The sequence below is a fragment of the Bufo bufo genome, chromosome 11 (assembly GCF_905171765.1).
Source record: "Bufo bufo chromosome 11, aBufBuf1.1, whole genome shotgun sequence".
Classification (NCBI taxonomy): domain Eukaryota; kingdom Metazoa; phylum Chordata; class Amphibia; order Anura; family Bufonidae; genus Bufo; species Bufo bufo.
The window spans coordinates 100,373,874-100,388,708 of record NC_053399.1 but is presented as its reverse complement, the minus strand read 5'-3'; the positions used below and the strand labels follow the sequence as shown (position 1 = coordinate 100,388,708).

Below are 14,835 nucleotides of genomic sequence, written 5' to 3'. Positions count from 1 at the left end.
TAGAAGTGTATGATGTGATATGGAGATGTATGATATAGTATAGAGGTGTATGATGTGATATGGAGATATATGATATAGTATAGAGGTGTATGGTGTGATATGGAGATGTATGATATAGTATAGAGGTGTATGGTGTGATATGGAGATGTATGATATAGTATAGAAGTGTATGATGTGATATGGAGATGTATGATATAGTATAGAAGTGTATGATGTGATATGGAGATGTATGATATAGTATAGAGGTGTATGGTGTGATATGGAGATGTATGATATAGTATAGAGGTGTATGATGTGATATGGAGATGTATGATATAGTATAGAGGTGTATGGTGTGATATGGAGATGTATGATATAGTATAGAGGTGTATGATGTGATATGGAGATGTATGATATAGTATAGAAGTGTATGATGTGATATGGAGATGTATGATATAGTATAGAGGTGTATGATGTGATATGGAGATGTATGATATAGTATAGAGGTGTATGGTGTGATATGGAGATGTATGATATAGTATAGAGGTATATGGTGTGATATGGAGATGTATGATATAGTATAGAGGTGTATGATGTGATTTGGAGATGTATGATATAGTATAGAGGTGTATGATGTGATATGGAGATGTATGATATAGTATAGAGGTGTATGGTGTGATATGGAGATGTATGATATAGTATAGAGGTGTATGATGTGATATGGAGATGTATGATATAGTATAGAGGTGTATGATGTGATATGGAGATGTATGATATAGTATAGAGGTGTATGGTGTGATATGGAGATGTATGATATAGTATAGAGGTGTATGATGTGATATGGAGATGTATGATATAGTATAGAGGTGTATAATGTATCACATGGTAGTAGGCGGAGCTATGATGGAAGGTATACGGAGGATATAATACAGATTAGGGGTGGAGGAGGTTTGGTCGGGGTGTGTCTGTCCTCTTATAATGTCACCTCTCCCATCCTGGTGCTCACCTTGCCTGGTTCCTCTCCACCATGGTAAGTGACGGACCTCATCCTCTACAGTAAGTTCTTGTCCTGCCCAAACTGACTCTACGGGTCACTTACCTCTCTCAGGCAGCTCCACCGCAAATCAACAGAAGACTGCTGCTTGTCCTCGTCACCCTGTATCTGTGCTGCCCCCCAGTCAGCGGCAAGGTAAGGACCCCCAATATATGGGGAAACCCTCACCCCACACGGTGTATCCAACCCTATCCTGTGTGATACTGTCTGCTGAGCTGTGTATCTAATCCTATCCTGTGTGATACTGTCTGCTGAGCTGTGTATCTAATCCTATCCTGTGTGATACTGTCTGCTGAGCTGTGTATCTAATCCTATCCTGTGTGATACTGATTGCTGAGCTGTGTATCTAATCCTATCCTGTGTGATACTGATTGCTGAGCTGTGTATCCAACCCTATCCTGTGTGATACTGACTGCTGAGCAGTGTATCTAATCCTATCCTGTGTGATACTGTCTGCTGAGCTGTGTATCTAATCCTATCCTGTGTGATACTGACTGCTGAGCTGTGTATCTAATCCTATCCTGTGTGATACTGTCTGCTGAGCTGTGTATCTAATCCTATCCTGTGTGATACTGACTGCTGAGCTGTGTATCTAATCCTATCCTGTGTGATACAGTCTGCTGAGCTGTGTATCTAATCCTATCCTGTGTGATACTGTCTGCTGAGCTGTGTATCTAATCCTATCCTGTGTGATACTGTCTGCTGAGCTGTGTATCTAATCCTATCCTGTGTGATACTGTCTGCTGAGCTGTGTATCTAATCCTGTCCTGTGTGATACTGACTGCTGCGCTGTGTATCTAATCCTATCCTGTGTGATACTGTCTGCTGAGCTGTGTATCTAATCCTATCCTGTGTGATACTGTCTGCTGAGCTGTGTATCTAATCCTATCCTGTGTGATACTGTCTGCTGAGCTGTGTATCTAATCCTATCCTGTGTGATACTGTCTGCTGAGCTGTGTATCTAATCCTATCCTGTGTGATACTGTCTGCTGAGCTGTGTATCTAATCCTATCCTGTGTGATACTGACTGCTGAGCTGTGTATCTAATTCTATCCTGTGTGATACAGTCTGCTGAGCGGTGTATCTAATCCTATCCTGTGTGATACTGTCTGCTGAGCTGTGTATCTAATCCTATCCTGTGTGATACTGCCTGCTGAGCTGTGTATCTAATCCTATCCTGTGTGATACTGTCTGCTGAGCTGTGTATCTAATCCTATCCTGTGTGATACAGCCTGCTGAGCTGTGTATCTAATCCTATCCTGTGTGATACTGTCTGCTGAGCTGTGTATCTAATCCTGTCCTGTGTGATACTGTCTGCTGAGCTGTGTATCTAATCCTGTCCTGTGTGATACTGCCTGCTGAGCTGTGTAACTAATCCTATCCTGTGTGATACTGTCTGCTGAGCTGTGTATCTAATCCTATCCTGTGTGATACTGTCTGCTGAGCTGTGTATCTAATCCTATCCTGTGTGATACTGTCTGCAGAGCTGTGTATCTAATCCTATCCTGTGTGATACTGCCTGCTGAGCTGTGTATCTAATACTATCCTGTGTGATACTTTCTGCTGAGCTGTGTATCTAATCCTATCCTGTGTGATACTGACTGCTGAGCTGTGTATCTAATCCTATCCTGTGTGATACTGACTGCTGAGCTGTGTATCTAATCCTATCCTGTGTGATACAGTGTGCTGAGCCGTGTATCTAATCCTATCCTGTGTGATACTGACTGCTGAGCTGTGTATCTAATCCTATCCTGTGTGATACTTTCTGCTGAGCTGTGTATCTAATCCTATCCTGTGTGATACTTTCTGCTGAGCTGTGTATCTAATCCTATCCTGTGTGATACTGACTGCTGAGCTGTGTATCTAATCCTATCCTATGTGATACTGACTGCTGAGCTCTGTATCTAATCCTATCCTGTGTGATACTTTCTGCTGAGCTGTGTATCTAATCCTATCCTGTGTGATACTGACTGCTGAGCTGTGTATCTAATCCTATCCTGTGTGATACTGACTGCTGAGCTGTGTATCTAATCCTATCCTGTGTGATACTGTCTGCTGAGCTGTGTATCTAATCCTATCCTGTGTGATACTGTCTGCTGAGCTGTGTATCTAATCCTATCCTGTGTGATACTGTCTGCTGAGCTGTGTATCTAATCCTATCCTGTGTGATACTGTCTGCTGAGCTGTGTATCTAATCCTATCCTGTGTGATACTGACTGCTGAGCTGTGTATCTAATCCTATCCTGTGTGATACTGTCTGCTGAGCTGTGTATCTAATCCTATCCTGTGTGATACTGTCTGCTGAGCTGTGTATCTAATCCTATCCTGTGTGATACTGTCTGCTGAGCTGTGTATCTAATCCTATCCTGTGTGATACAGTCTGCTGAGCTGTGTATCTAATCCTATCCTGTGTGATACTGTCTGCTGAGCTGTATATCTAATCCTATCCTGTGTGATACAGACCACTGAGCTGTGTATCTAATCCTATCCTGTGTGATACAGACTGCTGAGCTGTGTATCTAATCCTATCCTGTGTGATACTGTCTGCTGAGCTGTGTATCTAATCCTATCCTGTGTGATACTGACTGCTGAGCTGTGTATCTAATCCTATCCTGTGTGATACAGACTGCTGAGCTGTGTATCTAATCCTATCCTGTGTGATACTGACTGCTGAGCTGTGTATCTAATCCTATCCTGTGTGATACTGACTGCTGAGCTGTGTATCTAATCCTATCCTGTGTGATACTGACTGCTGAGCTGTGTATCTAATCCTGTCCTGTGTGATACTGTCTGCTGAGCTGTGTATCTAATCCTATCCTGTGTGATACTGTCTGCTGAGCTGTGTATCTAATCCTATCCTGTGTGATACTGTCTGCTGAGCTCTGTATCTAATCCTATCCTATGTGATACTGACTGCTGAGCTGTATCTAATCCTATCCTGTGTGATACTGCCTGCTGAGCTGTGTATCTACTCCTATCCTGTGTGATACTGACTGCTGAGCTGTGTATCTAATCCTGTCCTGTGTGATACAGTCTGCTGAGCTGTGTATCTAATCCTCTCCTGTGTGATACTGTCTGCTGAGCTGTGTATCTAATCCTATCCTGTGTGATACTGCCTGCTGAGCTGTGTATCTAATCATATCCTGTGTGATACTGCCTGCTGAGCTGTGTATCTAATCCTATCCTGTGTGATACAGTCTGCTGAGCTGTGTATCTAATCCTATCCTGTGTGATACTGATTGCTGAGCTGTGTATCTAATCCTATCCTGTGTGATACTGATTGCTGAGCTGTGTATCCAACCCTATCCTGTGTGATACTGACTGCTGAGCAGTGTATCTAATCCTATCCTGTGTGATACTGCCTGCTGAGCTGTGTATCTAATCCTATCCTGTGTGATACAGTCTGCTGAGCTGTGTATCTAATCCTATCCTGTGTGATACTGTCTGCTGAGCTGTGTATCTAATCCTATCCTGTGTGATACTGTCTGCTGAGCTGTGTATCCAACCCTATCCTGTGTGATACTGACTGCTGAGCAGTGTATCTAATCCTATCCTGTGTGATACTGTCTGCTGAGCTGTGTATCTAATCCTATCCTGTGTGATACTGTCTGCTGAGCTGTGTATCTAATCCTATCCTGTGTGATACTGTCTGCTGAGCTGTGTATCCAACCCTATCCTGTGTGATACTGTCTGCTGAGCTGTGTATCTAATCCTATCCTGTGTGATACTGTCTGCTGAGCTGTGTATCTAATCCTATCCTGTGTGATACTGTCTGCTGAGCTGTGTATCTAATCCTATCCTGTGTGATACTGTCTGCTGAGCTGTGTATCTAATCCTATCCTGTGTGATACTGTCTGCTGAGCTGTGTATCTAATCCTATCCTGTGTGATACTGCCTGCTGAGTTGTGTATCTAATCCTATCCTGTGTGATACTGTCTGCTGAGCTGTGTATCTAATCCTATCCTGTGTGATACAGCCTGCTGAGCTGTGTATCTAATCCTATCCTGTGTGATACTGTCTGCTGAGCTGTGTATCTAATCCTGTCCTGTGTGATATTGTCTGCTGAGCTGTGTATCTAATCCTGTCCTGTGTGATACTGCCTGCTGAGCTGTGTATCTAATCCTATCCTGTGTGATACTGTCTGCTGAGCTGTGTATCTAATCCTAACCTGTGTGATACTGTCTGCTGAGCTGTGTATCTAATCCTATCCTGTGTGATACTGTCTGCAGAGCTGTGTATCTAATCCTATCCTGTGTGATACTGCCTGCTGAGCTGTGTATCTAATACTATCCTGTGTGATACTTTCTGCTGAGCTGTGTATCTAATCCTATCCTGTGTGATACTTTCTGCTGAGCTGTGTATCTAATCCTATCCTGTGTGATACTTTCTGCTGAGCTATGTATCTAATCCTATCCTGTGTGATACTGACTGCTGAGCTGTGTATCTAATCCTATCCTATGTGATACTGACTGCTGAGCTCTGTATCTAATCCTATCCTGTGTGATACTTTCTGCTGAGCTGTGTATCTAATCCTATCCTGTGTGATACTGACTGCTGAGCTGTGTATCTAATCCTATCCTGTGTGATACTGACTGCTGAGCTGTGTATCTAATCCTATCCTGTGTGATACTGTCTGCTGAGCTGTGTATCTAATCCTATCCTGTGTGATACTGTCTGCTGAGCTGTGTATCTAATCCTATCCTGTGTGATACTGTCTGCTGAGCTGTGTATCTAATCCTATCCTGTGTGATACTGTCTGCTGAGCTGTGTATCTAATCCTATCCTGTGTGATACTGTCTGCTGAGCTGTATATCTAATCCTATCCTGTGTGATACAGACCACTGAGCTGTGTATCTAATCCTATCCTGTGTGATACAGACTGCTGAGCTGTGTATCTAATCCTATTCTGTGTGATACTGTCTGCTGAGCTGTGTATCTAATCCTATCCTGTGTGATACTGACTGCTGAGCTGTGTATCTAATCCTATCCTGTGTGATACAGACTGCTGAGCTGTGTATCTAATCCTATCCTGTGTGATACTGACTGCTGAGCTGTGTATCTAATCCTATCCTGTGTGATACTGACTGCTGAGCTGTGTATCTAATCCTATCCTGTGTGATACTGACTGCTGAGCTGTGTATCTAATCCTGTCCTGTGTGATACTGTCTGCTGAGCTGTGTATCTAATCCTATCCTGTGTGATACTGTCTGCTGAGCTGTGTATCTAATCCTATCCTGTGTGATACTGTCTGCTGAGCTCTGTATCTAATCCTATCCTATGTGATACTGACTGCTTATCTGTATATCTAATCCTATCCTGTGTGATACTGCCTGCTGAGCTGTGTATCTACTCCTATCCTGTGTGATACTGACTGCAGAGCTGTGTATCTAATCCTGTCCTGTGTGATACAGTCTGCTGAGCTGTGTATCTAATCCTCTCCTGTGTGATACTGTCTGCTGAGCTGTGTATCTAATCCTATCCTGTGTGATACTGACTGCTGAGCTGTGTATCTAATCCTGTCCTGTGTGATACAGTCTGCTGAGCTGTGTATCTAATCCTCTCCTGTGTGATACTGTCTGCTGAGCTGTGTATCTAATCCTATCCTGTGTGATACTGCCTGCTGAGCTGTGTATCTAATCATATCCTGTGTGATACTGCCTGCTGAGCTGTGTATCTAATCCTATCCTGTGTGATACAGTCTGCTGAGCTGTGTATCTAATCCTATCCTGTGTGATACTGTCTGCTGAGCTCTGTATCTAATCCTATCCTATGTGATACTGACTGCTGAGCTGTATCTAATCCTATCCTGTGTGATACTGACTGCTGAGCTGTGTATCTAATCCTGTCCTGTGTGATACAGTCTGCTGAGCTGTGTATCTAATCCTCTCCTGTGTGATACTGTCTGCTGAGCTGTGTATCTAATCCTATCCTGTGTGATACTGCCTGCTGAGTTGTGTATCTAATCATATCCTGTGTGATATTGCCTGCTAAGCTGTGTATCTAATCCTATCCTGTGTGATACAGTCTGCTGAGCTGTGTATCTAATCCTATCCTGTGTGATACTGTCTGCTGAGCTGTGTATCTAATCCTATCCTGTGTGATACTGACTGCTGAGCTGTGTATCTAATCCTGTCCTGTGTGATACTGTCTGCTGAGCTGTGTATCTAATCCTATCCTGTGTGATACTGTCTGCTGAGCTGTGTATCTAATCCTATCCTGTGTGATACTGTCTGCTGAGCTCTGTATCTAATCCTATTCTGTGTGATACTGTCTGCTGAGCTGTGTATCTAATCCTATCCTGTGTGATACTGCCTGCTGAGTTGTGTATCTAATCATATCCTGTGTGATGCTGTCTGCTGAGCTGTGTATCTAATCCTATCCTATGTGATACTGACTGCTGAGCTGTATCTAATCCTATCCTGTGTGATACTGCCTGCTGAGCTGTGTATCTACTCCTATCCTGTGTGATACTGACTGCTGAGATGTGTATCTAATCCTGTCCTGTGTGATACAGTCTGCTGAGCTGTGTATCTAATCCTCTCCTGTGTGATACTGTCTGCTGAGCTGTGTATCTAATCCTATCCTGTGTGATACTGCCTGCTGAGCTGTGTATCTAATCATATCCTGTGTGATACTGCCTGCTGAGCTGTGTATCTAATCCTATCCTGTGTGATACAGTCTGCTGAGCTGTGTATCTAATCCTATCCTGTGTGATACTGTCTGCTGAGCTCTGTATCTAATCCTATCCTATGTGATACTGACTGCTGAGCTGTATCTAATCCTATCCTGTGTGATACTGCCTGCTGAGCTGTGTATCTACTCCTATCCTGTGTGATACTGACTGCTGAGCTGTGTATCTAATCCTGTCCTGTGTGATACAGTCTGCTGAGCTGTGTATCTAATCCTCTCCTGTGTGATACTGTCTGCTGAGCTGTGTATCTAATCCTATCCTGTGTGATACTGCCTGCTGAGTTGTGTATCTAATCATATCCTGTGTGATACTGCCTGCTGAGCTGTGTATCTAATCCTATCCTGTGTGATACAGTCTGCTGAGCTGTGTATCTAATCCTATCCTGTGTGATACAGTCTGCTGAGCTGTGTATCTAATCCTATTCTGTGTGATACTGTCTGCTGAGCTGTGTATCTAATCCTATCCTGTGTGATACTGTCTGCTGAGCTGTGTATCTAATCCTATCCTGTGTGATACTGTCTGCTGAGCTGTGTATCTAATCCTATCCTGTGTGATACTGACTGCTGAGCTGTGTATCTAATCCTATCCTGTGTGATACAGTCTGCTGAGCTGTGTATCTAATCCTATCCTGTGTGATACTGACTGCTGAGCTGTGTATCTAATCCTATACTGTGTGATACTGTCTGCTGAGCTGTGTATCTAATCCTATCCTGTGTGATACAGTCTGCTGAGCCGTGTATCTAATCCTATCCTGTGTGATACAGTCTGCTGAGCTACGTATCTAATCCTATCCTGTGTGATACAGTCTGCTGAGCTGTGTATCTAATCCTATCCTGTGTGATACTGTCTGCTGAGCTGTGTATCTAATCCTATCCTGTGTCATACTGTCTGCTGAGCTGTGTATCTAATCCTATCCTGTGTGATACAGTCTGCTGAGCTGTGTATCTAATCCTATCCTGTGTGATACTGTCTGCTGAGCTGTGTATCTAATCCTATCCTGTGTGATACTGACTGCTGAGCTGTGTATCTAATCCTATCCTGTGTGATACAGCCTGCTGAGCTGTGTATCTAATCCTATCCTGTGTGATACTGCCTGCTGAGCTGTGTATCTAATCCTATCCTGTGTGATACTGTCTGCTGAGCTGTGTATCTAATCCTATCCTGTGTGATACTGACTGCTGAGCTGTGTATCTAATCCTGTCCTGTGTGATACAGCCTGCTGAGCTGTGTATCTAATCCTATCCTGTGTGATACTGTCTGCTGAGCTGTGTATCTAATCCTATCCTGTGTGATACTGTCTGCTGAGCTGTGTATCTAATCCTATCCTGTGTGATACTGACTGCTGAGCTGTGTATCTAATCCTATCCTGTGTGATACTGTGCTGAGCTGTGTATCTAATCCTATCCTGTGTGATACTGTCTGCTGAGCTGTGTATCTAATCCTATCCTGTGTGATACAGTCTGCTGAGCTGTGTATCTAATCCTATCCTGTGTGATACTGTCTGCTTAGCCGTGTATCTAATCCTATCCTGTGTGATACTGACTGCTGAGCTGTGTATCTAATCCTGTCCTGTGTGATACAGACTGCTGAGCTGTGTATCTAATCCTGTCCTGTGTGATACTGACTGCTGAGCTGTGTATCTAATCCTATCCTGTGTGATACTGTCTGCTGAGCTGTGTATCTAATCCTATCCTGTGTCATACTGTCTGCTGAGCTGTGTATCTAATCCTATCCTGTGTGATACAGTCTGCTGAGCTGTGTATCTAATCCTATCCTGTGTGATACAGTCTGCTGAGCTGTGTATCTAATCCTATCCTGTGTGATACTGACTGCTGAGCTGTGTATCTAATCCTATCCTGTGTGATACTGTGCTGAGCTGTGTATCTAATCCTATCCTGTGTGATACTGTCTGCTGAGCTGTGTATCTAATCATATCCTGTGTGATACTGCCTGCTGAGCTGTGTATCTAATCCTATCCTGTGTGATACAGTCTGCTGAGCTGTGTATCTAATCCTATCCTGTGTGATACTGTCTGCTGAGCTCTGTATCTAATCCTATCCTATGTGATACTGACTGCTGAGCTGTATCTAATCCTATCCTGTGTGATACTGCCTGCTGAGCTGTGTATCTACTCCTATCCTGTGTGATACTGACTGCTGAGCTGTGTATCTAATCCTGTCCTGTGTGATACAGTCTGCTGAGCTGTGTATCTAATCCTCTCCTGTGTGATACTGTCTGCTGAGCTGTGTATCTAATCCTATCCTGTGTGATACTGCCTGCTGAGTTGTGTATCTAATCATATCCTGTGTGATACTGCCTGCTGAGCTGTGTATCTAATCCTATCCTGTGTGATACAGTCTGCTGAGCTGTGTATCTAATCCTATCCTGTGTGATACAGTCTGCTGAGCTGTGTATCTAATCCTATCCTGTGTGATACTGTCTGCTGAGCTGTGTATCTAATCCTATCCTGTGTGATACTGTCTGCTGAGCTGTGTATCTAATCCTATCCTGTGTGATACTGTCTGCTGAGCTGTGTATCTAATCCTATCCTGTGTGATACTGACTGCTGAGCTGTGTATCTAATCCTATCCTGTGTGATACAGTCTGCTGAGCTGTGTATCTAATCCTATCCTGTGTGATACTGTCTGCTGAGCTGTGTATCTAATCCTATCCTGTGTGATACTGACTGCTGAGCTGTGTATCTAATCCTATACTGTGTGATACTGTCTGCTGAGCTGTGTATCTAATCCTATCCTGTGTGATACAGTCTGCTGAGCCGTGTATCTAATCCTATCCTGTGTGATACAGTCTGCTGAGCTACGTATCTAATCCTATCCTGTGTGATACAGTCTGCTGAGCTGTGTATCTAATCCTATCCTGTGTGATACTGTCTGCTGAGCTGTGTATCTAATCCTATCCTGTGTCATACTGTCTGCTGAGCTGTGTATCTAATCCTATCCTGTGTGATACAGTCTGCTGAGCTGTGTATCTAATCCTATCCTGTGTGATACTGCCTGCTGAGCTGTGTATCTAATCCTATCCTGTGTGATACTGACTGCTGAGCTGTGTATCTAATCCTATCCTGTGTGATACTGCCTGCTGAGCTGTGTATCTAATCCTATCCTGTGTGATACTGTCTGCTGAGCTGTGTATCTAATCCTATCCTGTGTGATACTGACTGCTGAGCTGTGTATCTAATCCTATCCTGTGTGATACTGTCTGCTGAGCTGTGTATCTAATCCTATCCTGTGATACTGTCTGCTGAGCTGTGTATCTAATCCTATCCTGTGTGATACAGTCTGCTGAGCTGTGTATCTAATCCTATCCTGTGTGATACTGACTACTGAGCTGTGTATCTAATCCTATCCTGTGTGATACTGACTGCTGAGCGGTGTATCTAATCCTATCCTGTGATACTGTCTGCTGAGCTGTGTATCTAATCCTATCCTGTGTGATACAGCCTGCTGAGCTGTGTATCTAATCCTATCCTGTGTGATACTGTCTGCTGAGCTGTGTATCTAATCCTATCCTGTGTGATACTGTCTGCTGAGCTGTGTATCTAATCCTATCCTGTGTGATACTGACTGCTGAGCTGTGTATCTAATCCTATCCTGTGTGATACTGTGCTGAGCTGTGTATCTAATCCTATCCTGTGTGATACTGTCTGCTGAGCTGTGTATCTAATCCTATCCTGTGTGATACAGTCTGCTGAGCTGTGTATCTAATCCTATCCTGTGTGATACTGTCTGCTTAGCCGTGTATCTAATCCTATCCTGTGTGATACTGACTGCTGAGCTGTGTATCTAATCCTGTCCTGTGTGATACAGACTGCTGAGCTGTGTATCTAATCCTGTCCTGTGTGATACTGACTGCTGAGCTGTGTATCTAATCCTATCCTGTGTGATACTGACTGCTGAGCTGTGTATCTAATCCTATCCTGTGTGATACTGTCTGCTGAGCTGTGTATCTAATCCTATCCTGTGTCATACTGTCTGCTGAGCTGTGTATCTAATCCTATCCTGTGTGATAGTCTGCTGAGCTGTGTATCTAATCCTATCCTGTGTGATACAGTCTGCTGAGCTGTGTATCTAATCCTATCCTGTGTGATACTGACTGCTGAGCTGTGTATCTAATCCTATCCTGTGTGATACTGTGCTGAGCTGTGTATCTAATCCTATCCTGTGTGATACTGTCTGCTGAGCTGTGTATCTAATCATATCCTGTGTGATACTGCCTGCTGAGCTGTGTATCTAATCCTATCCTGTGTGATACAGTCTGCTGAGCTGTGTATCTAATCCTATCCTGTGTGATACTGTCTGCTGAGCTCTGTATCTAATCCTATCCTGTGTGATACAGCCTGCTGAGCTGTGTATCTAATCCTATCCTGTGTGATACTGCCTGCTGAGCTGTGTATCTACTCCTATCCTGTGTGATACTGACTGCTGAGCTGTGTATCTAATCCTGTCCTGTGTGATACAGTCTGCTGAGCTGTGTATCTAATCCTCTCCTGTGTGATACTGTCTGCTGAGCTGTGTATCTAATCCTATCCTGTGTGATACTGCCTGCTGAGTTGTGTATCTAATCATATCCTGTGTGATACTGCCTGCTGAGCTGTGTATCTAATCCTATCCTGTGTGATACAGTCTGCTGAGCTGTGTATCTAATCCTATCCTGTGTGATACAGTCTGCTGAGCTGTGTATCTAATCCTATCCTGTGTGATACTGTCTGCTGAGCTGTGTATCTAATCCTATCCTGTGTGATACTGTCTGCTGAGCTGTGTATCTAATCCTATCCTGTGTGATACTGTCTGCTGAGCTGTGTATCTAATCCTATCCTGTGTGATACTGACTGCTGAGCTGTGTATCTAATCCTATCCTGTGTGATACAGTCTGCTGAGCTGTGTATCTAATCCTATCCTGTGTGATACTGACTGCTGAGCTGTGTATCTAATCCTATACTGTGTGATACTGTCTGCTGAGCTGTGTATCTAATCCTATCCTGTGTGATACAGTCTGCTGAGCCGTGTATCTAATCCTATCCTGTGTGATACAGTCTGCTGAGCTACGTATCTAATCCTATCCTGTGTGATACAGTCTGCTGAGCTGTGTATCTAATCCTATCCTGTGTGATACTGTCTGCTGAGCTGTGTATCTAATCCTATCCTGTGTCATACTGTCTGCTGAGCTGTGTATCTAATCCTATCCTGTGTGATACAGTCTGCTGAGCTGTGTATCTAATCCTATCCTGTGTGATACTGCCTGCTGAGCTGTGTATCTAATCCTATCCTGTGTGATACTGACTGCTGAGCTGTGTATCTAATCCTATCCTGTGTGATACAGCCTGCTGAGCTGTGTATCTAATCCTATCCTGTGTGATACTGCCTGCTGAGCTGTGTATCTAATCCTATCCTGTGTGATACTGTCTGCTGAGCTGTGTATCTAATCCTATCCTGTGTGATACTGTCTGCTGAGCTGTGTATCTAATCCTATCCTGTGTGATAGTCTGCTGAGCTGTGTATCTAATCCTATCCTGTGTGATACTGACTGCTGAGCTGTGTATCCAATCCTATCCTGTGTGATACTGTGCTGAGCTGTGTATCTAATCCTATCCTGTGTGATACTGTCTGCTGAGCTGTGTATCTAATCCTATCCTGTGTGATACAGTCTGCTGAGCTGTGTATCTAATCCTATCCTGTGTGATACTGTCTGCTGAGCTGTGTATCTAATCCTGTCCTGTGTGATACAGACTGCTGAGCTGTGTATCTAATCCTGTCCTGTGTGATACTGACTGCTGAGCTGTGTATCTAATCCTGTCCTGTGTGATACTGACTGCTGAGCTGTGTATCTAATCCTATCCTGTGTGATACTGTCTGCTGAGCTGTGTATCTAATCCTATCCTGTGTCATACTGTCTGCTGAGCTGTGTATCTAATCCTATCCTGTGTGATACAGTCTGCTGAGCTGTGTATCTAATCCTATCCTGTGTGATACAGTCTGCTGAGCTGTGTATCTAATCCTATCCTGTGTGATACTGACTGCTGAGCTGTGTATCTAATCCTATCCTGTGTGATACTGTGCTGAGCTGTGTATCTAATCCTATCCTGTGTGATACTGTCTGCTGAGCTGTGTATCTAATCCTATCCTGTGTGATACTGTCTGCTGAGCTGTGTATCTAATCCTATCCTGTGTGATACAGTCTGCTGAGCTGTGTATCTAATCCTATCCTGTGTGATACAGTCTGCTGAGCTCGTCCAGCAGTGATTTCAGCGTCCTGTAACAATCTTAGGGCTGCATTATGAGTTTTGCTCTGGAGGTCCAGGATTTCGGTGAATGCTCCTGGCTGCAGTTTTCCGTGTATTTTCTCCGTACAGAAAAATAAGACCCCGTGGCTGGAGCGGATTATACAGGACATGGTGGACACCTATAAGAGATTCGCCACGATGGAAGGAAATCCGTTGACCATGACCAGCCAGGAATTCCGGGAATACCTGAAGTATGACATCCCCACCTACATCGAGGTGAGGACGTCCTCCAGTATGGCCTCCAGAGCTGCACTCACAGTTCTGCCAGTGGGGCGGATTATCCTGTGTGCAGCTGCGGGTGACTAATCTCCCTGTCGCTTCCATTCGCAGAGTAAGGACCCGGATATCGTGGAGAAGACTCTGGCTTCCTTGGATGAGGATAAAGATGGAGAGCTGAGCTACAAGGAGTTCATACAGTTCCAGATTCAGTATATCGTCAGCAAGTACAACACCAATAACCGGCTGCAGGATTAGAGCCGCGCGCGCCGCCATGTCTGCTGTACTGCACCAAATAAAAGAGGGGGAGAGGGGGATGCAGCTGCCGCTTCTGTCTCCTTCATTATGGGACACTGCATGCTGTGAGAGCGGGGAGGGAGCTGACATCAGACAGCACTAGACACTGGGTGACACCACACATTTCTGGCTGCGGGGAGGACACACTTATCGCGTCTGCTCGTATGACGCTTATTCCCCGATCAAACATGGTAAAGGACTGGTGAATGTACCGACACGGCCAGAGCGCCACTTACTGGAGCAAAAGAGCAACGGGTCAAAAGTGTCGACTGTCTCTCAAGAGACAACGCTCCATGT

General features: G+C 44.3%; 1 protein-coding gene across 1 annotated transcript; it reads left to right on the top strand.

Annotated features, from left to right (window-relative positions):
* Positions 1 to 1,028: 1,028 nt before the first annotated feature.
* On the top strand, positions 1,029 to 14,500 carry LOC120982600 (protein S100-A11-like). The gene is made up of 3 exons (XM_040412860.1): positions 1,029 to 1,168; positions 14,095 to 14,241; positions 14,356 to 14,500. The coding sequence occupies exons 2-3, from the start codon at positions 14,134 to 14,136 to the stop codon at positions 14,497 to 14,499; spliced, it is 252 nt and encodes an 83-aa protein (XP_040268794.1). The 5' UTR covers positions 1,029 to 1,168; positions 14,095 to 14,133; the 3' UTR covers position 14,500.
* The last annotated feature ends 335 nt before the right edge of the window (positions 14,501 to 14,835 follow it).